Here is a 26,841-nt window from a genome sequence, read left to right as displayed (position 1 = left end):
AGTGTTCTCTCTCCCCCATATACACCCATGCCAAGAATTTGCACTGGTAAATCATAGCAGTCTTAGAGGTCATAAAAGGACAGTAGTTTGGAGTGGTCTAACAAGAGCCATCTGGTCCAACAAGGTCAAGATGTACTACCTGTCAGCCTCTGCAGCTGCCTAACAGTTGCGGCAAGATGAAGGCCCTTCTAGGAAACTTCCTTAGGCAGTGTGTCCACAGGACAGGACAACCATGAGGGCTAGTCTAACCTCTGAGCTCTAAAAAATGATCAGAGAAACTTTCATTGTGTGTGAGCCAGTAGAGATAAAGCAGTTCAGTAAAACCAGTCACTGCTGGGAGATTTGATTTTGACATCATGAAACCAAACCAGGACTAATTAATGAGAGAGAGAGAGAGAGAGAGAGAGAGAGAGAGAGAGAGGGAGAGAGAGAGAGAGAGAGCCAGACCCAATAATGGGAAAAATCCCCTTTCCTTTTGCTTAAATATGGAAAGATCAAAGAAATGGGGAATCCCTCCCCAAAAAGGGTATGGCTGCGACCTTATTCCATCATTCTTAATCTGTTCTCTCACCTAAAATCTTCCCCATAGCCATACTGGGTGAAACTGGGGCCAGTGTCTCAACACTTCGTTATTCCCACAGTGACGTGCCAAAATTTGGTTGAAGGGTGGTGGGAGGAAAAAAGAGAACACTTTCTCTAACAACTCACTAAACAGAAGGAGTTCTCTCGCCCTTCAAGACAAAGCAGATAAACAGTGACATCTCAGACGCTAATCATCACGCGACAGGGAAGTTTGAGGAAGTTACATTAGTTGTAGCCATGAGGAGAACAAGATTTCCTAGCGAGAGAAAAGTGTCAGAAGAGCAGGGGGGCAGAGCTAAAAATAACAAAACCCAACAGACCATCTCCACAAACAACCACCACCAGTAACAGATAAGCGTGGGGAGAGTCTCAGGGGGACTGGGTTTCCTGAGAATGGTGATTTGTGGGATGGTGGGGAATCAAACCCCAGCACATAGGCCCACCCCAAAGAGCCGAACGGTCTCTGGGCTTCGAGGCCCCAGCCCGTTCCAGTGAGATCAGCAAGCCCACGCCACGGTCAGCCCCAGGCTCTGGGCTCCAGGCTGCTGGCCCGCAGAAGGGGGCTGTCTGGGACAGAGCCACACTCACCACCACAGCGGGAAACACAGCACCCCCGGCAACGTCAGCGCCAGCAGAAGCATCCGCCAGTCTCTGATGAAGTAAGCAAACAGCGGCAGCAGCATGTAGCCAACTGCAAAAAATGTGCACACGCCTAACGTAGAGAATATAATACGAACTGACTTGCCAAGAATTTCTGTTCCTGTTCAAAACAAGGGAGGAGTATTAGCATTTTAACTCACTTTAATATTTGCTTTTTACATCATTACCTGGCAGTTAGAGTTTAAAACATAACCACTTAGAAAATGGAAAAGGTGTTTGCCTCATGGCCCAGAGCAGGAGCGGTCAGGGTGGAGGAAGGTGGGACGTGACTCAAGACTTACCACCTCATAGAAGGATGAGTTTTCATGAGATTTTAAAGGAGCCACAGATTTTTATTTTTTAAAGGCTTCCTCATGTCATAGGAACATCATGCCCAGCCCTAAGAGGTAACCTCTTCTGAGGATGCCACATTTCCAAAATAAGAGCCCCGGGGTAAGGAACAGAAAGGGTGTCCCAGGAGACCGGGGCGGTGAGGGGGGGGGCTTTTCTGAGGGCGAGTGGATTATGGGGCATTCAGCCTTTCCCACAATTCTCCACTGTAAAAAAGCAGACACGGGTCTCTCGGAAACAGTGGAGAGTTCAGTTACTGAGTTGTGTTAGGACACCCTTAGCCACCCTTGAGCGCTGAGAAATGATAAAGAGGATCCAGCTGGCTCTGGAGGTGCACAGAGCAGGGCCCCAGCACCCAGGACTGAATTCCGCTGCAGCTACACTGTGCCCAGGGCTCAGCCCCAGGCAGTCACAGTCCACACAGCCCAATGAAAGACAAGAAGAAGCTGCTCTTCCGCCTGGCAGGCGGCAGCCCTGGAGCTGTCCACACACAGAAGGAGCTCACAGAGCTTTCCCAGAACACCACAAAGGTCCAAGACTGCTTGGCATCCGGCCCTGTTCTGGGAAAGGCTCCTGCTCTGCTCAGCACCACACTGGGTCGCTCAGCCCCACTTCTTCCAGAGGTGTTGCCTGCTCCTTGGGGTGCTTGATTTGAGACAGGGAGTCCAAGAACAAGCTCCTTCTGTTGTCACAAAACTCCAGGCCCTTTACCCAGAGTTCACTCTCGGTCTTCTGCCCCAGGGCGGAGATCTGGCCAATGGCAACAGCTCCGTCTTTTGTTTGAGATCTGCCCACCACTACCGAGAAGTAGCCCAGAAATTACAAAAGAGATCATTCGAAGGTCATTCAGGCTTGGCTTTCAAGAGAGAGTTTTTCAGTCGTGTTTAGATGCCCTGAACACAGGCTAAGGAATTTAGGGCTAATTCCAGAGAAGCAGTGAAATTACTACTTCTGTTGGTTTTCCTTTCTCACCTCCTACCTGTTCCTGTCCTCACCTCTCTTCTTCTTCTTCACTCAGCATAACTGAAGATGTGCCTCAGTGGTTCCCTCTTGAACAGCCATTTCTAAAAGCTAGACTGATAGAAATGGCCAGGATTGTGTACCCCTCACAACCTGGACTGCAGACAACAGCCCTAACCACCCACGGCATTTCTCAGCCACTAAGCTCATTTCCAGGAATAGGGCCAGACTTCTTTTAGGATCGTGAGTGTTGTGTCCAGATCTTTTCTTACCTCATTAATGACCTTCCTACCACTCCATAAGAAGACTCACCATGCCATGGTTTCTAAACACTTCAGCTGTGATTATTATGACATGAGAATGAATAGGGGGTGATTTATTCCTAAGCAGAGATTCAGAGGTGAAGCAGCAGAGGATGTGACTGTGGAAAAGAGAAAGTGCCCAGGACCAAGTGAGAATCTTGTAGACTCATGAGGCCAAGGGAGCTCCCTCACACTTCCATGACCCTGATGAGAGAAGAGAGAGAAGTTACACCACTGGATTCTTCGATAATCTCCCTCTCTAAGCTTGGATCTCAGGCCAGAACAGAGTTGTTCTAACTTTGCAGAGTACCCATGGGGGACAGAAGCTTCATAAATCTACCCCTCTGCCTTTCTGTGGAGCAACACAGATGGCACAAACCTGAATAGTTCCTTGTTAGCATGACTTCCTGCTCACTGACTTTTAGACAATCACCCTGCCTTGAACACCATCATCATCATCTTCATAGCTAGCAGTGTTTTGAGTAGGCACTTTGAGCCAGGTTCCAGACTGAGTGTTTACATATATTATCTCTTTGAATCTTCACAACAATTATATAAGAACTAATATTACTTCTATTTTACACATTATCAACTGAGACTTAAAGAGTTAAAGCAAATTGTCTAAATTCACACATATGTACTAAGTGGGACAGCCAAGTTTTAAGCCTGATCAGTTTGACCTGTGGATACTGTCCAGGAAAAAAAATTACCTGGGAGCAAAGCCTTGGCCCTGTCAAGCAGTCCTTCAACCGAGGTCCTAGTGGAGACATGTGGGAGATGGGTGAGGCCACACCTGCCTTTTAGAAGTTAGGATTTGTGTTTTCCCCACCTGGGCTGGTTTTTGAACTCACTAGAGGCCAACCAGCCCCCTCTGAGGGACACTTGGAGAGGAGTCCTGTTTCCTGCAGACGTTTCACGGCCTGCAGGTGCCAGAAACTCCATGTGTTCAGCTGGCAGTGAGATAGGTGACTGGTGACTTCTGGCTCTGCTGACTGGGGATCCTTGTCCTGGCCTCCTTTACCCCCTAGGTTTTTACTCCTAGGACAAAGCCCACTTGGTCTTGGTCTGGTTGGGCCTCTGAGTATCACTTGGGAGTGAGACTCTGACATCTAAGCCAAAGAGGCATGTCTTGGCCAGGAGTGTTTGCCCACTGCCTGTCACCACCACCAGAATCTGAGCACTTTCTCCAAGAGGGAGTGACTCAGAGAATGCCAGGCTTACTACCATGTTGATCAGGGCCCTTCTGTGGTAGTCAGCCCAGGAACCACTGGATCCATTTCACTTGGAGGCAGGACCCGCCCCTCCATGAATGACCAACAGAGGTCTGCAGACCCCAGCTCAAGAAACAAGACTGTGGTGCAGTTGCCAGGATATGGGGTAGGACCCAAGGGCCCTAGGATAGGAGTGGCCTCCATTAGTCATGTGCAGAGCCTGGGCTCCTTGATGCTCATTTGCTACTAGAGTGACTTTGATAAGTCCTACTTCATGGAGCTATTATTATGAGGACTGAGATAATGTAGATAAAGGGCCTAGTCAGGTGTCTGGCATGTGGTAGGTACTCAGGAATAATTAATTCTTTCATCCTGGTCAAACAGTTGACATGTGCCAGATGTCAGGGGAATGTTGGAAAGTACAGTGCCTTTGACCAAGAGACCTGGTGAAAGACAGCAGAACCTCTCTTTGCTCCCCAGAAAATAATCAGAATTCTCATCAAAATAGCAGATATTCCCTTGCTTCCTCTCTCTCCCCTACAAACTTTCACAGATCATTCTAGTTAAAAGTAACCTTTCCTATTTCTGCATATACCCAGAAAAGTTATATGAGCTCCTCCCAACACTCCTCAGCCATGACCCACGTTCTCTATGACAACTGCAATGGCTGCCTCTGCCGACCAGATGTGAGCCCCTTGAGGACAGACAGGAGTGAGTCCTTCCTCCTCCCTGGGTCCCCCCGGTTCTTCCCTCACACAGTTCAGTGCAAACAAGGGCTGCCAGCAAATTTCAGCATCTTTTTAATGTATTTATATCCCATCTCATCCCTTGAAGGTTTTGAGGTAACTTATAATTTGAATAAAATAAAATAATGGTAACATTAAAGTAAAACACAAAGAAAGGTGAAAAGCTATGCCTTGGAGAAAAGAACAAAAATATGTAATGGGTCACTTTGGAAAATGGTCTGGCAGTTCCTTAAATGGTAAAACATAAAATTCCCACCTGACCCAGCAAGTCTACTCCTAGGTACGTACCCAAGAGAACTGAAAACAGATCCACAAAAAACTTGTACTCAAATGTTGATAGCAACATTCTTCAAATTGGTCAAAGAGTGGAAACAACCCAGTTGTCCATCAGCTGATGAAGAGATGAACAAAATATGGCATCTCCATACAAAGGAATACTGAGTCATGCTACAACATGGACCAACCTTGAAAACATTAAGTGAAGGAAGTCAGTCACAAAGGCCACATATTGTATGATTCCATTTATCAGAAATATCCAGAATAGACAAATCCATAGATACAGAAAGTAGATTAGTGGTTGCCAGGGGCTGGGGAGAGAGGAGTGTGGGGGAGTGATGCTGATGGGTTTCTTTTGCAGGTGATGACAGTGTCCTGGCGTTAGGTAGAGTTGAAGATTGTACAACTTTGCGAATACACTGATAACCACTGAATTATACACCTTTAAAGAGTTAACATTATGGTATGCAAACGATATCTCCATTAAATAACTGTGTGGCTGATAAAGGCTGCGTAGTTGACACAGCCTGAGCTTCCTGGTAGCCAAAGTTTAAAGGAAGATGCCGTCAGTTATGCACTTATCAAAAGGAAGAATACATTTAGACCTCAGAGGAAGCAGAACTTTAAATAGTTCAGCATGCTGGAACAAATATTGCAGAGAAGGTTGATGTTAGGAGTACCGGGAAAATACTGAATTAATGGATCAGTCAAGACAGGAGACAAAATAAATTCAAGCAGCTGGTTGTGAGAGATAAAGGAAGATGCCGCTGGCATTTCACCCAGAGGCTGTGGACAGGTCAAAGGCATTATTTCTGGGAAACAGTAGGAGATTGTGAGTGGGAGCTAGACTGTGGGTAGGGCCAGTGTCCTTGGTCCTGAGTGGTCACTTCCTCCTGAACCAGCATCATTCTGGCAGCTCCCTCACTTCCAGGTGTATCCATGTTCTGTTCCTTTAAGTAGCACCGTTCCTTCCTTTCTTTTTCTTGTCTCCTGTGACTCTGGCAGGCTTTATAAATGTTAAAAAGCAGAGCGAGGAGAGGATCCATTTTTGCATTGCTTTGAGAGTGGGAGTAATTCAGCTTCCTGAATTAATGTGAAGACTCCTAAAACGGGAGATTATCATCACAGACTCTTGCCAACCCTTCCCTAGAGCCAGAGGGCAAAAGGGAAGGCCCAGACAGAACGCAGACCGGATCCAAAGCTTAGGTTTCTTTTAGTTGAATAAAACCCAGAATTTGACTATGCTAGTCCTGGAACACCAGAGAGCGCTGCTGCACTGCCAGAAGTCAGCCTCCGCCGAGTCTTCCCCACCCCACCCTACCCCAGGCGCTGACGAGCGAGTCTGGCTGCTCCAGGGGGCAGGTTGGTTCTCGGCGACACTGAAACGTTCAGGCCTGAGAACCCAGTATAAGGAGGCTCATACCAGTGCACAAAAGTTAGCAGTTTCCTGCAGAGCACAGTAGAGTAACACTGTAGCAAGGGAGGCTCCGAGAGCACCCTACCACAGCCCTGGACCAGGCTGATGCGGAGCCTGCTACACCCAGCGTCCCACCCACTGATTTCTGGCTTGTACATCTAGGCTCTGACTGATCTTACAGATCTTACTTTCCCTTTGGCCTTCTCACTCGTCTCATCATGGGGAGCAGGGAGGGAAGTTGGTTGTAGTGTCAAGGTCAGCTGGGCAGGGACTTTCTTGCAGGAGGCCTGGGTGGGCTCTCCTGGCCGCATCCACTCACACAGGGGAGGCTCCATGGCTCCAGAAGCACCCTTCGCCCCTGGAAAGGCAGGTCTCAATGCTGCCATTCGCAGGACCTGGGGGATGCCGTGCATGGCACAGACGCCACCTGGCTCCTGATCCCAATGACAGGGCTTCTCTGGCTTCACCATGACCTTGTGCCCTTCCACTTCAGGTGATTCTTTAGGTCCTCCTAAAGGGCTCTGCTGGCGTCAGGCAGATTCCTCTGTTTAGTCTCTGGTATGTTCTGGCCCAAGCAAAGCTACCCATTGGGCTTTCCAGGTATAGGGAGGGCGGTCATCAAAAGGAACATGGAATCTGCAGGGTTTAAACCATGAGAACAACAGGCTCTGCTGTGTCCAAGAGCCCTGTGTCCTTGGGGCCATCACGCATCAGGAGGTGTAACTTCTGTCCTGAATTCCTCCAATCTCCAGCTTCCAGTACCACTAGCTGGAAGCTTTCTGGGTCCTCTCCTCAAACGACCCTCTTTAAGAAAATCTTGCTCCCCTCCTTCCCTCTGCAGGGAGGAGAGAGGCCCCATCCTGCTGGGGCCTGCTGAAGAGGGTGCTCCTGCTGGGGCCGTGTGGCTTCAGCATACCCTCCCCTCCTCCCTCTTCAGACACTGAGGCTGGGCCTGTGGAGAGGGGCTCTTCACAAATGATTAAAGGAGTGGAATTTGAACAGCTCCATCTTGGCAACGTGACAGGGTGTACACATCCTCAACTAAGAGAACACAGGATCTCAAAAGCCAATGAGTCATCCAGAATCTCAAAAGTGACCAGAATCATCTTACTAGATTCAGACTTTTGAGACAAGAAGAATCATTAGACTTACATTAAAGGGGCACTATTGGTAATTACGCTGTGACAATAGGGACAAACTGGGACAGCCAACAAGGAAATATGATCACGCTGGAGATTACGGGAATTGGTGTCTATTAACCCAGATGTGCCTCCTGCTGGGGACTCTCACTCCTGCGGATGACCCTTATCAACCTGCCCGGAGCTCACCCTGCTGCCTCCCAGGAAAAGCTGGTAAAGGCCCTGGGGGCCTCCTCACAACCTTTAGCTTGTGAGTCCCCCTCATGCAGCCTGATATTCCAGAAGCAGGGGTGGTGCTAGGAGATAGGACTGCTCTCATCAGTAAGGCTTGTCCTGCATGCAGCTGATATGCTCTGGGGGTGGGCTCTGACTTAGGGGTGAGGCCAGATCTGCCCAACGATGGCTGGCTGGCACTGGACTCCTGTCTGCACGTGCCTCCTCCACCTGTGTACTGGGCACACCAACTACCCTAAGTACCTCCATGGGCCATGCCCAGCTGCCAGGAATACCCTTTAGCCCCAGCCCAGGCAGAAACCTCAAGCTTTCATAGCTCAGATCAAAGACACCCCTAGGCTGTCTCTCCCTCGAGATCCCCTCCTCTGTCCCCCTTCCGAGCCCTGTGCTCCTGAAATGTGTCTCAGTTATTACCTGGCTGGTTCTTACCAGCTGCAGCTCTTCTTCATTGTCACATTTCAGGGCCCAGCACGGAGCTGGCTCCCTGTGCGTGCCTGCCTTGCCTGCGACCCATCAAAGCACCTGTGGCTAGAGCCTCCACCACCAGCACATATATCCCCGAGGCTGATCACATTTTGGAAGCACAGCCCATGAGATGAGGTGCTTCCTTCTGTGCTAAGAGCACTCCCTGTGCCCTCTCCAGTGGCCCCCTCTTCCTAGGCCTCTCAGAGGGTTGTAAGGAGCCCTGTAGGTCAGAAGCCATTCCTACCTAGTATGAAGGCCACCACATAGTTGGAGATTTGGCCCATGCCGACGATGACAAATAATATGGTGAACATCTCCCAGTTGATGGAAAAATACTGCAGGAAGCTGAAGCCAGTCTGCACAGCCATGGTTGAGAAGAGGATGGTCTTTCTGCCAAACCTGTAGAGTACAGCACAGCACAAGACATGGCCCGTGAAGTTCACAGCAGCACTGTCATCAGGGCATGTGGAAACCCTGAGTCAGGCACTGCTGCAGACTTTGTTTTTCTCAGGGCTGTGACAGGCTTTCTTCCTGTCACATCCTCCCAGGTTCTTCCTTGGTGAGGCCTCAGGCATCCATCTGCCCAGAAGGTAACTTTTGAGATTCTGAGCCTCCTGTTAAGAGGCACCATATCTCGAAAGCACAGAGCAGCTTATGCAAGGACCATGTGGAAATCTACTCTTTAGAATGAGTCATAGGTAGAAGCTGCCACCACATTTCTGGAATGTGAGTACAGTACAGATTGCAGATACACCTAATATCAGCAACATGAGAATTCTGTCAATCCAGAACCAAGAGTCCCTCTATGTCAATGGTTTCCAGCCTTGGCTGCTCCTGGAATCAAGAGAGCTTTAAAAAATACCGGTGCCAGCACCTGCCTTCCAACATGCTTATCGTCCGGATGTAGACAATTGGATGCAGTTTGGGTATTGGGACTTAAAAATATTTCCCAGGTGGCTCTACTGTGCATCCCAAATTGGGAACCACTGCTCTATGGAAAGTGTAGCTTCCAGCAACATCCATTAATGACACTATAGTTGGCTTAAGTCTTTTTTTTTTTTTTATAAGAATCTTAATTTGACTTTCTGATAGTGTCCAATGGCTAGAAGGGAACACAGGTATGAGCAGAACAGTCTCCCACCCCATCTTCCAAGCTCAGTTCTCAGTCTGTTGGGTCTGGGGTCCCATTGGGCTTCATGACTAGGGGAGGGACAGCCACTCCTCTGGGAAGCCTTCCCAACACTGCCGTTGAGCACTCCCACCTCCCTGCTCTGGTACCCAAGAACATTCAAGGGCCAGTGAGGGCACATCTCCCAGGGCTACGATGTTGTCTCCTCCTGACTGTGTGCCCCAGGAGGCCCAGAACCAGCCTGGGTCAGCTCTGTGGCCCCAGTGTCCAGCCAGGGGCCTGACCCACAGCAGAGGTGGGTGCACTGTTAGGGAAGGGTACTCCCCAGAGCCTGGCCCTGACTCTGGCTGATGGCTGGTTGTGGATAGATCACAAGGCATCCAAGAGCTAGGGGTGGGGTGGGGAGGCAGTGGGGAGGCAGCAGTGTATATTTTCGAGGGGTTTGGTGATATAAGGGCTCCACTTTTCAATGGGTCCCCGCAAGGGGCTGAGGGCAGAGGACAGAGGAGACATCGTGGTTCCTCCTATCACTCACTTGGTGGCCTAAGGGGCCTCCCTTTCTCTGGGTGAAAATACCCTAAATTCAGTCCAACCCCAAGACAGGCAGTGAATTGACAATCACCTTTCCTCCCTCCCAGTACCCTTACCTGTCTGACAGCTGCCCAGACACAAAGGAGCCGAGGAGCACGCCTACGAAGAACAGGGAGGTAGTCAGGGGTGTCTTCCAATCATCCTCACACACCAGACGCCACTGCCAGGGAAAACGTGAAGTGTGAGCCCAATCCTCTAGCCCAGCTCCAAGGGCACAGCATGACACCCAGGCAGGCTCTCCTCCCCTGTGCCAGGCTGTCACTTTTATGCAAAGGGCATAGGCCTCGCAGCCCTGGGGTTGACTCCTGACGCTACCATTTACTGGGGCAAGTCACTGTCCTGCCTGAGGCTCACCCTCCTCTTCCGAAAGGGAGGGTGATACCTCTGGCCCTGCTTACATCGTGTATTGAGAAGTGAGCTGAGGCATGGCTTTGACTGGCGACCCCTCAGCTGTGAAGCAGTATGAAGCAAAGATGCAATTTCTGCTTCAGAAGGCATCCCAGCATGGAGGGTAGGTGTTTGAAATGCCTGCAGGGCAGGGTAGAGGGCATGGTCACATGATCCAGTTGTAAAAGATTCCTCTACTTTGTTGAAAAGTGCACGCGGTCCCCAGGGTCCTGTGATTATATTTTCTGAACAGAATCCTCCAGAGAACCCTGTGCTCCCTGGCCCACTTATACCGTAGGCCACACTGAGGGCCTGATTCGGGGCTCCACTGTGCTAGGGGTGGGGTTCCCACCCCTCTCCAGTGCTCCTTATCTCCCCTCTGCACTCCTCCACCCTCCTTCCCATGCAGCCCTCACAGAAGTGCGGTCCCTCCCATTCCCCAGGGCCCATGGGCTCCGGTAGCCCTAGCAAGTCCCTGCTTGTGGACCCATAGAATGAGAGTCTGAGGCAGAGTTTCAGTTTCCAGCTCTTAACTCAATTCAGCAAAATCTCAAGGGGAGGCTGCAGAAATTTCAGTGTGTTCAGTGAGCTTTCATTAATTATAAAACAAGCAGGCGGTGCCAATAAGTATTTCGGGGCTGTGGTCAGGGCGTTGCCGTGTACGGCAAGATGACCCAGACTATAGGAAAAATCCCCTGCCTCCCACCCAATCCCAGCCCCACTCAGCAGTGGTGCTGCTCCCATGACATTCCCAAAGCAATTTAGATCTTAATCCTCACAACTTCCCTGAAATAGATTTATAAATGAATTCACATATTTATATCATGCCCCATCTGCAGCAGAGAGAGGCGTTTATAAGGATACATACAAGGGAAATGTGTACCACAAAAAGCTAAGGGAATCCGGGCAAATGAAAATCTCAGGGGAGGAGGGGTTACAAAATAACCAAGCCAGGGGTAAGACTGACCTCTGGCTGTCCTGCCCAAAGGCCTGTCTGCTTGCCAGGGAATCCCTGAAATCTGGCTTTGAATATCCCAGCAGCTCAGCTCTCAGGATCACGGTGTCAAAGTGATAAACTCATTCTGCAAAAGCTCAGTTTTTCTGAGTACTGAGACCTGAGAGAAGCCTCTCCTATATACTTCCTTCCACAAAGGGGCCACTCTGTGATGTTGAGGATAATGTCTTTGAGAACATCCCCATCCTGGAGACAATAACAAGATTCATAAATCTGCCTCTCCTTGCTCTCACAATGCTGGTTACAGGCGGGACGCCCAAGCACAGCTCTGCAGAAGAAAAACAACGTGGACCAGAAACTCTGCTCTCTACCCCTCAGGCACAACTGAGGATAAGTCTGAAACCATACCCAGAGTAGTGTTGCTTCAACTGGGGTACCTGAATAGGCTTCAGGGGAAAGGGCACAAACCCTCCAAAACTGTATGGCCAGATTCATGTGCCCTGCCAGGCCACGGGTCAGAAGGGGTAGGCAAGACAGGTACCTGAATTAATGGCCACCCACTTCTAAAACATCACTCGCCAAAGTGTCAGAAAAGATCTTGGGATCTGCCCCAACACACAGAGAGGTTAGTGATTGCGGCCCCAAAGCCTCATGATGTGGAGTATAACCCATTTTCCAGAAGAGTAAACTTAGGTTCTGAGACTGGTGTTTGCCTGAAGTCATAGCAAGTAAATACCAACTTGGGCCTCAGAACTTAACCTTGTACCCATGTACTGCTTTGGACAAGAACTCCAAAGGCCAGACAAAACGAGTTTATTACGCCCTACACTTCTTCAAGGAATGTGACACCAGGACTAGGGGCAGAAGATCTCCCCCACACCACAGCCTTTAGCCTTGGACAGAGCCAAGAAAATCCCAAGTTTGGTAGGGGTGTTAACCTGTCCATTATCAACCATCAACATTCCATCTGCAGTCAAGCAGAAAAGCTCTTCCAAAGATAATGTGTTCTCCTTTGTGTTTTTAAAAATATTTTTCTGTCAGGACATTGCCTTTGGGCAGGATAGATAGCACTTAGAGAAAGAAAGGAAAGAGGAAGGCTGTTAGATGTGGAGCCAGGCATTGCATGAGCAAAGGTAGTAAACAGGACTGGCTACCTAATTTGCAGGCCCAGTGCAAACTGAAAATGCAGGACCCTTTGTTGAAAAATGATTAAGAATTTCAAGATGTCGGGACTTCCCTGGTGGTGCAGTGGTTAAGAATCCGTCTCCCAATGCAGGGCACACGGGTTCGAGCCCTGGTCCAGGAAGATCCCACATGCCGCGGAGCAACTAAGTCCGTGTGCCACAGCTACTGAGCCTGCGCTCTAGAGCCCACGTGCTGCAACTACTGAAGCCCACGTGCCACAACTACTGAAGCCCACGTGCCTAGAGCCCGTGCTCTGAAACGAGAGAAGCCACCGCAATGAGAAGCCCGCGCACCACAACAAAGAGTAGCCCCCGCTCGCTGCAACCAGAGAAAGCCCGTGCACAGCAACGAAGACCCAACACAGCCAAAAATAAATAAATAAATTTATAAAAAAAAAAAAAAGAATTTCAAGACGTCAATAGCAGAGCATTAAAACCAAGTGTGGGGTCCTGTGTGACTGCATGGGTTGAGGCCCATGAAGCTGGCCCTGGTAGTGGGTCAAGCCTAGTCTCTTTGGGGAATGGAGCAAGGAAAGGAGTTCTGAATTGGGTGCTGAGAAAGGTGAGGTGAGGGCCAGCTCCCCATTGCTCTCCTACTGGAGGCCATGAGGCCATGGTTCTAGGTCCCCCTTCCTTCCCTGAAGAGGGGCCCAAGAAGCCCTGTCAACACCATGCAGCACAGAAGGTGGCCATGTGCACACAGCAGCCATCTGCCACAGGCCCTTGGAGGGTGCTATCTGTCTTTGGAGATCCTGTTCACACCTGGCAGGGGAAGGCAGCTGGACCTCATGGCTACTTATGGTTGCTTCCAAGGCTGGGTTCCCTCTTGGGGAATTACTGTACCCAAAGAGTCTTTTCGAAAGCTGCAAGAGACCTGGTAATAGGATAAGATTGGCAGATAAAGTTTTGGCTGTGGCTTACGGAACTGGGGTCCAATAAATCAGCTGCCAGCCTGTAGGGGGTGCTGTTTTCTCCACGGGGCTATTCTTAAGGAGGCCAGGCCCTGCCTGCCCCAGTCCCTTGGGGTTTCTAGGGGTGTGTCTTGGGGCCTCGATAGCCAGGTCCCAGGGAACTCCCTGTGGTTAACAATGACATGGCAGGACCAGTGGGAGACAGTCTTTTCCTTGATGAGACAGAACTGTCCCGTGGGTCTCTGCACATGTGTGTACACACATGCACACACAAACATACATACATACACACAGTCAGCTCAGAGGCTAATGGCTGATGGCCTGGTGAGGAGCTGCCTGGCATCGCTCTGGAGCTGTGCTTTAAGGTCAAATACTACCATTACTGAAACATAACCCACATTCCCACACACGCCATAGGCAAAGAGTAGAATGTCCCAAACTGTGCCGGGTTGAGGCACTGGATGTGCTCTCACAGGTTTACTGTGTCTATCTCATCCTCAAGGTCTTAGACCAATGTTCCCTAACAGAGCAGAGTAAGCTCCATTTGGCTGGGCCATCTAGCCTTCAGCTCTGCTTTAAAAAACAAAAAACCACGTCACAAGGTAATAGGCAACATGAGGTCACTCTTGGCCTAGAAGAATATGCATCTCATGCCCTCAACAGTAATAATAATAGGAAGGACAAGTACAGTGTATTGCGTGCTCACTGTGTGCCTTGTATTACTCATGGGATCTCAAAGTTGCCATGTGAAATGGGTATTCTCTTTATCCCCATTTTACAAATGAGGAAATGAAGGCATAGGGCAATGAAGTGACTAGCCTGAGTTCTAGTGGATTGGTAAAAGGAATTGCTTAACCATTTATTCAACCATCACTGAGCACATGCTCTGGGCCAGACTGTGTATGGGGCACAAAGCAGACATGGTCACTGCCTCCACAAAGCCCAAGGTCAAGCATACTTTACAGGACAGATCAGGTGTGCACATGTGCATGCATGAGCCCAGCCGTCCTGGGTGGGGTGGGCTTTGTTCTGGGCCACTGTGCTCTCTGGCTAGACAGGAAAAGAGGCACCCCCTGCTCAACCTTCTCCAGATGGACAGAGTTCTAAAACCTGAACACATTCATATAATCATTCTAGATAACTAATGCATGTACAAGGCTAGGCACATGGTAGATGCTTAACAAATTGTCGATGAATGAATGTTGAACAATTAGGAGTAATGGAAAATTAGTTTGGAAATGTGTGGTATCACACACTATCCTTTTTTTTTAAATTTACATTTAGTTATTTATTTTTGGCTGCATTGGGTCTTCGTTGCTGCGCACGGGCTTTCTCTAGTTGCAGGGAACAGGGGCTACTCTTTGTCGTGGTGTGTGGGCTTCTCATTGCTGTGGCTTCTCTTGTTGCAGAGCACGGGCTCTAGGAGGGTGGGCTTCAGTAGTTGTGGCACTCGGGCTCAGTAGTTGTGGTTCACGGGCTCTAGAGCACAGGCTCAGTAGTTGTGGCACACGGGCTTAGTTGCTCTGCAGCATGTGGGATCTTCCCAGACCAGGGCTTGAACCCGTGTCCTCTGCATTGGCAGGCAGATTTTTAACCACTGCACCACCAGGGAAGTCCCTCACACACTGTCCTTTGAAAATCACCCTCAACCTTGAACTCTCCAAGTAACCAAAGTCTAGCAATTTTAGCCTTTACCAAAGCCATAAAGGACCATAAAGATAAGTGTATCCCTGTGACCTGCATAGAACTGAGAACTCTGGAAGGCAGCCTGATGTTGAGCAAAGAGCACGGGCTCTCTTGGGTTCTACCACTTCCAGCTGTGTGACTTTGGGCCACTCATTCACCTCCATTAGCCTGTTTTCTCATCTTCAAAGAGGTGACAATAATACTCCCTCCTGAGGTTGTTATGAGCATTGGACAGGAAATGTAAGTAGAGTGTCTGACAGTGACACATTACAGGCCTCATTAAATGGTAGTTCCCTTTCTATTGATCTCATGCCTTAGTCCTAACCAAAACCATGACTTATAACAAACAGCATTAATGAATAAGCAAAGCGGGTTATACTTAAACCTGATGAGGCAGTAGAGATTGTTAGAAAAGAGAACTTTCTATTCAATGACTAAAAACCAGAAAAGCTTTTACCACAAGGTGTAAAATCCCTTTATAAATGGACTTCAATCTCAGAGACAGCTGTGAATGAAAAACTAGCAATAGTTCATTTAAGAATGGATTTCTATGTGTTCTCTTATAGTTATATTTTTCATTCTGGGGGAAGAAGAGGAAGTAGTCGTTAGTTAATAATAGTATATATATCCACACACAATTTCTTCTTTATAACTTAGTTGCAGACTTAAAACTGGAAATTTCCTGACCATTGTGGGGAAAAAGTTGGCTATTTAATTCTTTTTGTTTATAAGGGCTTTAGTGAGGTATAATTTACACACCATAAAATTCATTCTTCTTATGTTTACAATTCAGTGGTTTTTACTATATTCACAGAATTGTGCAATCATCAGCACTATCTAATTTTAGAATGGTTTCATCACCCCTGAAAGAAACCCCATGCCCATTAGTAGTCACTTCCCATTCTCTTTCCCCAGCCTGTGGCAATCACTAATATACTTATGAATTTGCCTATTCTGGACATTTGATACAAGTGGAATCATACAATATATAGACTTTTGTGACTGGCTTCTTTCACTTAGCGTAATGTTTTCAAGGTTCATCCATGTTGTTGTACCAAATATCAGTACTTCATTCCTTTCTATGGTTGAATAATATACCATTGTATGGATATACCACCTTTTATTTAGCCATTTATCAGTTGATAGACATTTGGATTGTTTCCATTTTTTGGCTATTATGAATAAAGCTGCTATAAACTTTTATGTACAAGATTTTGCAAGCACATATGTTCTCATTTCTCTTGGGTATATATGAGGAGTAGAATTGCTGAGTCATATGATAAATCTATGTTTAACCTTTTGAGAAACTTGAAAAATGTTTTCTAACGTGGCTGCATCATTGTACAATCCCAACAGCAATGAACGAGGGTTTTAATTTTTCCATATTCCTATTAACACTTGTTATTGTGTGTCTTTTTTTTTTTTAATTAATTTATTTTTGGCTGGGTTGGGTGTTTGTTGCTGCATGTGGGCTTTCTCTAGTTGCAGTGAGGGGGAGCTACTCTTTGTTGCGGTGTGCGGGCTTCTCATTGCGGTGGCTTCGCTTGTTGCGGAGCACCTGCTCTAGGTGCGTGGGCTTCAGTAGTTGTGGCTCGCGGGCTCAGTCATTGTGGCTCACAGGCTCTAGAGCGCAGGCTCAGTAGTTGTGGCACACAGGCTTAGTTGCTCCGCGACATGTGGGATCTTCCTGGACCAGGGATCGAATCCATGTCCCCTGCATTGGCAGGCAGATTCTTAACCACTGCGCCACCAGGGAAGTCCCTATTGTGTGTCTTTTTAATTTTAACCATCCCAGGGGTGTTAAGATGTATCTCCTTGTGGTTTTGATTTGCATTTCCCTAATGACTAATGATATTGAACACCTTTTGTATTGAATCTGTAGATCAATTTGGGGAGTTTTGCCATCTTAACAATATTGTCTTCTGCTTCATGAACAGAATGTGAGATGTCTTTCCATTTACAGTAAGTCCCCTACATACAAACGAGTTCTGTTCTGAGAGCACATTTGTAAGTCCAATTTGTTCGTAAGTCCAACAAAGTTAGCCTATGTACCCAACTAACACAATCGGCTATATAGTACTGTACTGTAATAGGTTTATAATACTTTTCACACAAATAATACATAAAAAACAAACACAAAAAATAAAGAAAACATTTTTAATCTTACAGTACAGTACCTTGAAAAGTACAGTGCTATAGTACAACAGCTGGCATACAGGAGCTGGCATGGAGTGAACAGGCAAGAAGAGTTACTGACTGGAGGAGGGAGAGGAGGTGGGAGATGGTAGAGCTGAAGGATCATCAGCAATGAGAGACAGAGGGCAAGCTGCAGTTTCACTCACGCCTTATGTGATTGGACATGCGAACGCACATTCGCATCTTTGAAAGTTCACAACTTGAACGTTCGTATGTAGGGGACTTACTGTATTTACATCTTCTTTAATTTCTTTCAAAGATGCCTTGTAGTTTTCAGAGAATAAGCTGTGCATTAAAAAAAAAAATATTCCTGAAGAACTTCCTTTAGTATTTCTTGTAAGGCAGCACTGGTAGCAAGAAATTCTCTCAGGTTTGTGTGTGCATGCGTGCGTGTGTCTGTGTGTGCGAATGTCTTTATTTCATTTTTAAGAGATAGTTTTGCTAGGTACAACATTTTTGGTTGATGTGTTTTTTCTTTCAGCACTTTGAATATGTTATCCCACTGCCTTTTGGCCTCTCTTGTTTCTTATGAGAAGCCAAATATAAATCTTATTGGGGTTTCCTTGTATGTGTCCTATTTTTCTTGCTGTTTTAAAAATCTCCCTTGGTGTTTAACTGTAAATAACTTTACCATGATGTGTCTGTGTGTAAAACTCTTTTTGTTTCTTCTATTTGGAGTTGAGCTGCTGAGCTGTGTAGATTAATGTTTTTCATCAAATTTGGGAAGTTTTCAGCCATTATTTCTTTCACTATTTTTTTTTCTGCTCCTTCTTTTCTTTTCCTTCTAGTGTTCCCATTATGCACATGTTGGTCTGGTTAATAGTGTTCCACATTTCTCTAAGACCCTGTTCATTTTTCTTCATTCCTTTTTTCTGTTTTTTGGGTTACATAATTTATATTGCTCTGTCTTCAAATTTGCTGATTCCTTCTTCTGTCTGTTCAAATCTACTATTAAGGCTCTCTAGTGAATTTTTAACTTTCAGTTACTGTATATTTCAACTCTGGAACTTCTATTTGATTCTTTTTTTTATAGCTTTTATTTTTATATCTTAACTGGTATTCTGTATTTGATGGGACGTTGTCAGCATACCTTCTTTTACTTTTTTTTATTGCTTTTTAAAAAATAAATGTATTTATTTATTTTTGGCTGTGTTGAGTCTTTGTTGCCATGTGCCTGCTTTCTCTAGTTGCAGTGCGTGGGCTTCTCATTGCAGGGGCTTCTCTTTTTGCAGAGCATGGGCTCTAGGCATGTGGGCTTCAGTAGTTGTGGCTCACGGGCTCTAGAGCGCAGGCTCAGTAGTTGTGGCGCATGGGCTTAGTTGCTCCACGGCATGTGGGATCTTCCCGGACCAGGGCTTGAACCCATGTCCCCTGCATTGGCAGGTGGATTCTTAACCACTGCACCACCACGGAAGCCCCTCTTTTACTTTTTAAAGCATGAATTCCTTTAGTTCTTTGAACATATTTATAATGACTGCTTTGAAGTTTTTGTTAGATCTGACATCTAAGCCCTTTCAGGCAATTTCTATTTCCTGCTTTTTTCCCCTGAGTTTGGGTCATATTTTCCTGTTTCTTTGCATGTATTGTAATTTTTGGTTAAAAACTGGACATTTCAGGAAATATATTGTGGAAACTCTGAGCATTGAACAGCCCCCCCCAACCCTGGGGGTGCTTGTCTTTGTTTGTTTATTTGTTTAATGACTTGGCTGGACGCTTAGTGAAGACTATTTCCCCTACAGTGTGAAGCCTCTGTTGTTGCTCCTCAGAGGGCACAGCCTTGGGCATGTACACAGTCACCCTGGGATGACAATGGTTTTAGCAGGGCTCTTTTTGACTGTCTCTTTCCCCAGTTTTTCTATTAAGCTGTTTGCCTCTGCTGATATCACACTTAGCTGTTAGGCTCCACCAATAACTGGCTCATTCCTTTATTGTTTTCAATAATGCCCTGGGGCACAAATCATTCCATAGTCTAGTTCAATTAAATTCAAGCCCCTTTGAAGGAGTAGTTTTGAGGCAAGTCTTTGAGGTTTGTCCTGACTGCTCTGAGCTGTCTCTTTTTCTGGTTCTCTCTGGTAATCTAGTTGCCCTATGGGTTAGCTTGTTGCTCGAATGGAGCTACCAGTCTCCCCTTAATTGTTTACTACCACAGTCTCCATTGTTTTAAAGAGCACTCTTAGGCTTCAACTTCTGCACATCTTGTTTCAATTGAAGTTATTTCCTGTGGGGACAGCTTCAGAGCTCTCTGTTGTTATGGACTACTTTTCCCCTGGGGAAAATCTCTGAGCCCCTGCTCCAGGACTGGGGGGAAGGGAAAGTGCCCTCAGAATGACACCCCCTGCCTTATGAGCTAGAGGCTGGTGGGAGGTGGTAGCATCCCTCTTTTTGGCTTGCCTCTCCTGGCATGGAATCTCCACTCTACAATAAGCTGGGACAAGGGCAACCAGGGCCTCAATATTCTCAGCCTGTGAAACCTGGAGTAGAGGCGCCACTATATGAATATGGTCTGAGTGGAGGATGGGATCCCCCAGTCTCCTGGCTGCAGTCACCAGGAATTAGCCTCTGCAACTTGGAGCTCAGGAGATGGAGGGAGGCTAAATCCTAAAATGTTCTCAGTATCTTTTTTTCTTTATATTAGAGGTAAAGAAAAAGCACCCATAGGTGGAGAGGCCTCAGTTCTGTGGTCATCAGAGGTGGAGCCAAAGCAGAAGACCCAGGTAGTTTAAATGGGATGGTGGGGATGGGAATGGAGGGGCTTGAGGGAAGAAGGGGCACTCAGGGACCTGGCTCTCCCACTTGCATCCTGACATTAGATCCAACACAGCTCTAACAGGCTCCACTCTGGGAATGAGAGCAAATAGGATGGGGTCTGTGCCAGCCATGTAGCACCAAGGGGCAACTCTGGAAGGTGCCACTAGGAACCTGCCTTCCAGTCCTGCAAACACAGAGCAGGAGCCACCAGCCTTGGACTGTCTGTGCCAGTTGCTAGGGCATGTGAGTCAGCCAAGCCTTTCCCCAGAGCCTCCATTCTCTCTGCTTCAAATGGGGATCCCTGCCTTTTTTTTTTTTTTTTTTTTGGACTCTACAGACATGCTTAAAACTATACCAAGGCTTCAGATGATAAGGCAGGCCTGCGTTAGCCTTGAATATAAATCGAATATAGCCTGTCACAAAGAAGAAATAACAGTCCCTTCAGAAGCCCGAGGCACCTGCAGCTCTTCTGACCAGCTCTGCCAAGCCTTGTTTTTGTCAACGCACCACCCTACCTCTTGGACAAAGTGTGAGGGCTCTGCTGCCCACCAGGAGAGATGGACAAAGTCTGTTTGTCCAGAAACTTGGCAGGAGGTTCGGGTGAAGCAGCCTCGAAACAAAGGCACATTCTGAGATCCTGGTGGCATTTGTCAGAGGAATAGAGCTTAGAGGCAACAGGCAAACTGTTTGGCGTGAGGCAGCTGATAAATAAACAGATAAGCAAATTCAGGCCATAGCTAGGGAAAGCCTCTCAGTCTCCTTTATTTGTTCTCTTTCTGAAGCACTGACTGGAAATAAGTGTCTGTTGGTGCTGGCTGGAGGCAGAGGTCCCCACTTTATCCCCTTTGGAATCTGCCAGAGGGCAGGTCTGGGCTGTGAACTTGGTTAATATTCAGGCTGTCCCAACAGCCAAGTTGCCAGTCTCACACTAGCCAGCAGTATTCCAGGGCAGCCTGCAGGCCTGATGGAAAGATAACAGCCTAAACTCTTCACCTTTGGCAGAGCCCACCCAGGCCCCAAAAGAGGTACATCCCTATGAGCTGCCACATGGAGTCCTATGTAGTTGTCAGTCAGATGCCAGGCTCGGTCTGTCTCATTGTTCCCGCCTTCGCTGCTCCTAGTGCCCCCCATAAGCACCCTGTTAGCAGAGGATAAGGCTCCCTTGTTCCTATATCATACCTTTGGGCTGTGGGTGGAGAATCAGTGTGTCCTATTCTGTCCAAACCCTGACCCCAGGTCCCAAGAAAGACATCACAAGGCTAGTGCCTTCAGAGGCCCAGGCCCTCTGTTGGACGTTCTATCATGGTGAAGGGCATAGCTGCCCGCAGCTCCACCCATGAGTTCCTAGAGGAAGGAAACTACCTTATACACCTATACACACAGGCAGACGCACCCACACAGTTCCCAACTCAGACACCAGGTTCCCACCTCCTGGCATTCTCTAAAAGGCATTTCCACAGCAGAACATGCCATCCTTGGGCCCCTGGCTGACCGGTCTTCCCTGTGAAAGGGTCAGGCGGTTGGCTCAGGTGGGCTTCTCTGTCCCAGAGGGTATGCCCATCAGGAGATCCCTTCAGAGGTATAAAGCAGAGACAATCTGAGGGTGGTCCCTCTACCTGTATGGTGCCAGAGAGATGCAGAGAACTTACTCAGGGCCCCCGGGCTTGATCTTGTTGGGGAGCTGAGGCCATTTCTCCCCCTGGCACAGCAGATTCAGACCTGTGTCCTATTCTCTGGGCCCTAGAATTCCACCCTGGGAAAGGGGCTCTGCCTCCAGCAAGTCTCATCACCCATTATACTGGCTGCAACCTGGACCTTAGAACAGCTCCCACAATGCCCATCGTGCCCAGCCAGAGGTGATGAGGTCTTGCCCTTTCCACTCCTCATCCACCCACCTATGATGCCCATTTTGCTGGTGCTACGGGATATAGCATGGCACATGATCTCATCAAATCCTCCCAACAACTCGGATAAGCTGGACATTCTTATGATTCTCATTTTTAACAACTGTAATAAAATTCACACAACATTAAATATACCATCTTAACGATTTTTAAGTGTACAGTTCAGGAGAGTTAAATATATTCACATTATCGTGCAACCAATCTCCAGAACTCTTCATCTTGCAAAATGAAACTCTATATCTATTAAATAACTCCCCGTTTCCCTCTGCTCCCAGCCCTTGGCAACTACCATTCTACTTTCTGTTTCTATGAGTTTGACTACTCTTCATATCTCATATAAGTGAAATCATACAGTTTGTCTTTTTGTGTCTGGCTTATTTCACCTGGCATAATGTTCTCAAGTTTCATTCATGTTGTAGCATTGTGTCAGCATTTCCTTCCTTTTTAAGGCTGAATACTATTCCACTGTATGTATATACCACATTTTATTTATCCATTCATCTGTTGCTGGACATTTGAATTGCTTTTACCTCTTTGGTTATTGTGAATAATACTGCCATGAACATGGGTATACAAATATTTCAAGATCCTGCTTTCAATTCTTTTGAATATACACCCAGAAGTGATATTGCTGGATCATACAATAATTCTATTTTCAATTTATTGAGTCTGCCACACTGTTTTCTATAGTGGCTGCACCATTTTACATTTTGTGCATGAGGGTTCCAACTTCTCCACATCCTTGTTTGTTATTTTTCTGTTTTGTTTTGTTTTGTTTTTTGTTTTTGTTTTTAATAGCAGCCAACCGAATGCATGTGAGGTGACATCTCATTGTGGTTTTGATTTACATTTCCTTAATGATTAATGATGTTGAGCATCTTTTCATTTGCTTGTGTCCCCTTTTATAGATAAGGAAACTGAGGCACTGATTGAGCAGTGATGCAACCTGTTGAAGTCAGCCCAGTGCTTGGGGGTAGGGTCAGAACGGACCCACCTGTCTGACTCCAGAGCTCCTCCTTGTGCCACCACCTTTCTAGGAAGAACCACCCACCCTACTCACTTTCATGCTTCTCCCCTCCTTCCTCCCACACTAGTGCTCCTTTGCCTTTTATTTTACTCCCAGCACCCAAAAAGGAAGCAAGGAAGGGAAAGCCTGCTGAAAAAAGCAAATCGTGGTGCATGTGTGTGAGTGTGTGATGATGTGCATCCCCAGAGGTGTCCACAGGCCCTTGTGAGCAGGGTACAACAGGGATAGCTATGGACTTGTAAGCCAGCAGCCACCTACCCCTCACACCCTGAGGTGAACAAAACCAGTAAGGAAGGGGAAAGAGACAGGTCAACCCAGCTGTCAAGGAGGGCTGCAGCCAGTAGGGCCAGCTCCAGCTCAGGTGCTGACCACACTTCCAGGAACTGAGGTGGGGTGAGCTGGCCCCTACTTTTGGATCCCTCAGGATCAGGCTGTGGGCAGAGGGTGGGTAAGCACTAGGAGCCCCTGCTAGGGGATCAAAGCCAGAGAAGCACGGCCACCTCAGGGCCCAAGGTAGGCATGGAACCAATGCTGGGGGAATCCAGAGGTGCTCCATAGGCTGAGCCCACTTTCTACAGGTCTTATAGACTCAAGAGCCACCACTCCCAGCTGGCCACCAATCTCTTGCTAAAGCAACTCCCACAGCTTCCTCACTGGTCTTCTTGATTTTCATAGCACCTTGAGACAGTTCTTTCTAAAAACACAAATCTGACCATGTTACCCCTTCCTTGGAACCGTTACTATTTCCTCACTGTCCTCAGAATATACTCAACCCTTCAACATTCCTACAAGGCCCACTGTGGACAAGCCCCTGTAGGCATTTCTAGCCTCACTTGCCATCCGTTGAACTCCAAGCCACCCTGATCTATGAAATCTCATTCCCAGATTCTTCCATGTTCTTTGCCTGGACAAGTCCTGCTCATATTTCCAGACTCAGTTCAAATTTATCATCCCTTCTTAGAGTAGTTCCTCACCCTGCTATCCCCACAGAGAGGGCCGTTTTTTTTGCCCCAGGTCACACAACAAGCCAGTCAGTATTTGAATTCAGGTTCCAGAACCCTGTTATTAACCAGGTTTGATGTTAGCTCTCTCTAACACAGCCAGTGTCCCCGTGGGTATCTGAGCTTCAAAAGCAGACCCCACACCCCAGATGTGTATAGCCTGTTGTTCAGCACAAGGCCAGACATGGTGTCTAATTATTGCCACATTGTGCTGGGGAAGGGGATAAAAGACTAGCAGAGGCCATGCTCAGGTTTTCACATAGAGCAGAGGATGGGCCAGAAACTGGGAATCCTACCTGCCTGATTAATAGCAGGAAACTAGTCTGTGAGGATACCCTCCTCAGAAGGAGATGTGCCCTGACGTAGCATCACCTGGCCCTTACCAGATGCAAAGCAGGAAATGCAGAGGACAAAGTACGTGTGTATTCTGACTGCTGAAACTTAGAAATCCTGCCACCAAACCACTTAGGATGCTAAGCGGCTAATGGCATAAGCCGGAGCCTCTGTCCACCCCTGGGCCCTATGCTCAGACGGTCTCTGTGAGTCTGGCCCTTCATGAGTGCCCTGGGGCCAGGGTTATGCCTCCTCTAGTTCCCTGTACTCCACCAGTATCAGGAGCCCTTCTGCTCCTTTTCAGAGAAACTGGAGGCTCAGGACAGGACCCAAGCCTTACCATAGTTGTATGGCAGAGCAGGAGACCCCGTGATGCTTCCAGAAGCCTGTGGCCAGGGAACAGACCACACCTGCCCATGCCCTGCCCAGCAGCAAGACTCTTCTTTGTGTCTACAGGTGGCTCAGCAGCATCCCCCACACCCCCTCCTCATGCCTACGGCAGGAACTTGACTCAGGCTGTCCATCTGGGGAGCCTGGAGTTGGCGGTATCTAGGCTCTTGGGAAACAACTTCGTCTTTTGTGAAACTGCCAGAGGAAAAGGCAGTTGACAACTGCTTCCCTTCTCCCTTCTTCATCCCCTCCCTACGAGACAAACCGATGGGGAATGAGCCTGAGTCCTGCTCTCTTGGGCTGCACACCTGTGTTGGATGTATAACCCAGGTGACTGCTGGCCAGGTTTGATGAGGAGTGGGGGACGCTGACCCAGGCACTGCCAGGGCGTCTCGAGGGGGACTGATGCAGATACTGGGTCGCTCACATACCCACCTCGGTCACGATGGTGGACAGGTAGATGTCCTGGTTGAACTCCCAGCCATCCAGGCAGCCCTCTTGCTCCAGCTGCTCCAGGTCCACGTCGCGCCCCGGCTCCAGCCCGAGCGCCGAGAAGTTGACGATCGTCGCGAGCCGGTAGCGGCGGCAGCTGTGAGGCACCTCGCGGCCGTCCTGCAGCTGCAGCGGGAGGCTGTGATTGCGCCACACGCTGCTCAGGTTCGCGGTGTCCGGCACCCGACAGCGGTGCTCCGGGGTCCCCGCCAGGAATACGACTGACATACCGTTGAAGCCGTTGGGGATGATGCTGGCGCTGAGCAGGAAGAAGATGAGGCGCTGGAAAGGGCCCCACTCGCCCAGGAAGGCGGTCACCTCGTCGTAGTCCTGCATGCTCCCCGCCGCTGCTCTGCAGCTGGCAACGAGGGATGATAAGAGCGTTCCCCGGACAGTGTCGCGCGGTGGAGGGCGTTCCCCGGGGGCGTCAGAACGTTCTCGCCGGCCAGGCCGGCTGAGGGAAAACGAGGCGCGCGGCCGGCACCGTTCCCAGGAAACGGGCTGCGGGCCTTGGAAGGTTCCTGGGAGCTGGACGCAAAGCTACAAGCCACGGTAGAAACTCGGGACCACACCCAGATCCCGGTTGGGGCGGGGCAGGGCGAGGCAGCAGGCTGGCTGGGGTGGGGCTCCGGGGCGGCTCCGCCCGTGCTCCGCTCCCCGCCCCCGGCGACCCCGCCAGACACCCCGGGGAGGCTAGGAGGCCAGCGGTGCAGCCTCCGTACGGAAAAGGGGCCCAGTTCCCGCGCCGCATCCCCCGCCTCCGCGCCCCCTAGGTGCTGAGCGCCCAGCCCCGGGCTGCCGGGTAGGGCCTCACGGGCGAGTGGGTGAATGGGAAGAGTCGAGGCCGCAGAGCAAGGTCTTTGAGAGGTCGGCCCTCGGCCCTCTCTGTCGGCGTCGCCACAGGCCTCGTCCCGGGCAGGGGGTCTCTCCTCTCACGCTTCCAGCCCGAAGGGGGCCTCGGGCGGGGCGCTGACGGGCGAGTGCGTGGGGTCGGTGCTCTGCGGGCGCAGGGGCGACAGGAGCGCGCCCTCTCCTCTGGCCCGCCGCAGCGCAAGTGGCCGGCGCCCGCCCACCCGGCGCTCACTAACGCCCAAGTTGGATTCAGTCACCTGCCGGCGGCTTCGGGACAGCCCGGAGCCTCGCCTTGAAAAGGGGGAAACAGGGATGATCAAGATCGCTGTGCATCAGAGACAAGCTCGGACTGAGGGGAGGTGGGGAGCAAGGACTACCGGGGTCGTCCCAGGATCCTGTTGGGGCCTCTGGAGAACATACTACGCGGAGCTTGGTCCTTTGTGAGAGCACGGTAATGGAGGCCCAGCTGTCACCATTCCTGGGCTCTGATTTTGATCCCCTGGGGCTCTTCATCGAGGCTGGCTGCCAGAGTCTTCTTGGACTGGAGCCCTCAAGTTTGCAGAAGGGACAGCCCATGGTCCGGTAACAGAGGGAAGGAGGAAGCGAGGAGGAGAAGGTCCAGTTTGCCGCCCAGTTCTGTCAGGGTAACCAGAGCAGAGACCAGTCTGCTCGTGTCCAGGCTTAAGGCCCCTCTGCTGTTGTGTGAGCTAGCCTGGGCCTGCAGTGGGAGTCC

The 26,841-nt window shown here is 48.9% G+C and overlaps 1 protein-coding gene across 2 annotated transcripts in view; it reads right to left on the bottom strand.

The window, feature by feature from the left end:
- The window catches only part of SLC22A4 (solute carrier family 22 member 4), a 43,790-nt gene extending 17,980 nt beyond the window's left edge, over positions 1-25,810 (bottom strand). Inside the window, exons 1-4 of one of the 2 annotated variants that reach the window (XM_007188548.2) lie at positions 25,200-25,810; positions 10,099-10,202; positions 8,567-8,721; positions 1,171-1,342 (exon numbers count right to left, since the gene is read on the bottom strand). In XM_007188548.2, coding sequence (XP_007188610.1) covers positions 1,171-1,342; positions 8,567-8,721; positions 10,099-10,202; positions 25,200-25,592 — 824 coding nt within the window. In that variant the 5' untranslated portion in view covers positions 25,593-25,810. The remainder of the gene's footprint in view (positions 1-1,170; positions 1,343-8,566; positions 8,722-10,098; positions 10,203-25,199) is intronic. The other variant, XM_057539930.1, reaches the window with a different exon arrangement.
- Positions 25,811-26,841: the final 1,031 nt, after the last annotated feature.

Source organism: Balaenoptera acutorostrata, chromosome 2 (genome assembly GCF_949987535.1).
Source record: "Balaenoptera acutorostrata chromosome 2, mBalAcu1.1, whole genome shotgun sequence".
In the NCBI taxonomy this organism is placed as follows: Eukaryota; Metazoa; Chordata; class Mammalia; order Artiodactyla; family Balaenopteridae; genus Balaenoptera; species Balaenoptera acutorostrata.
The sequence above is the reverse complement of the archived record's forward strand: the minus strand, read 5'-3'. Positions and strand labels throughout refer to the sequence as shown.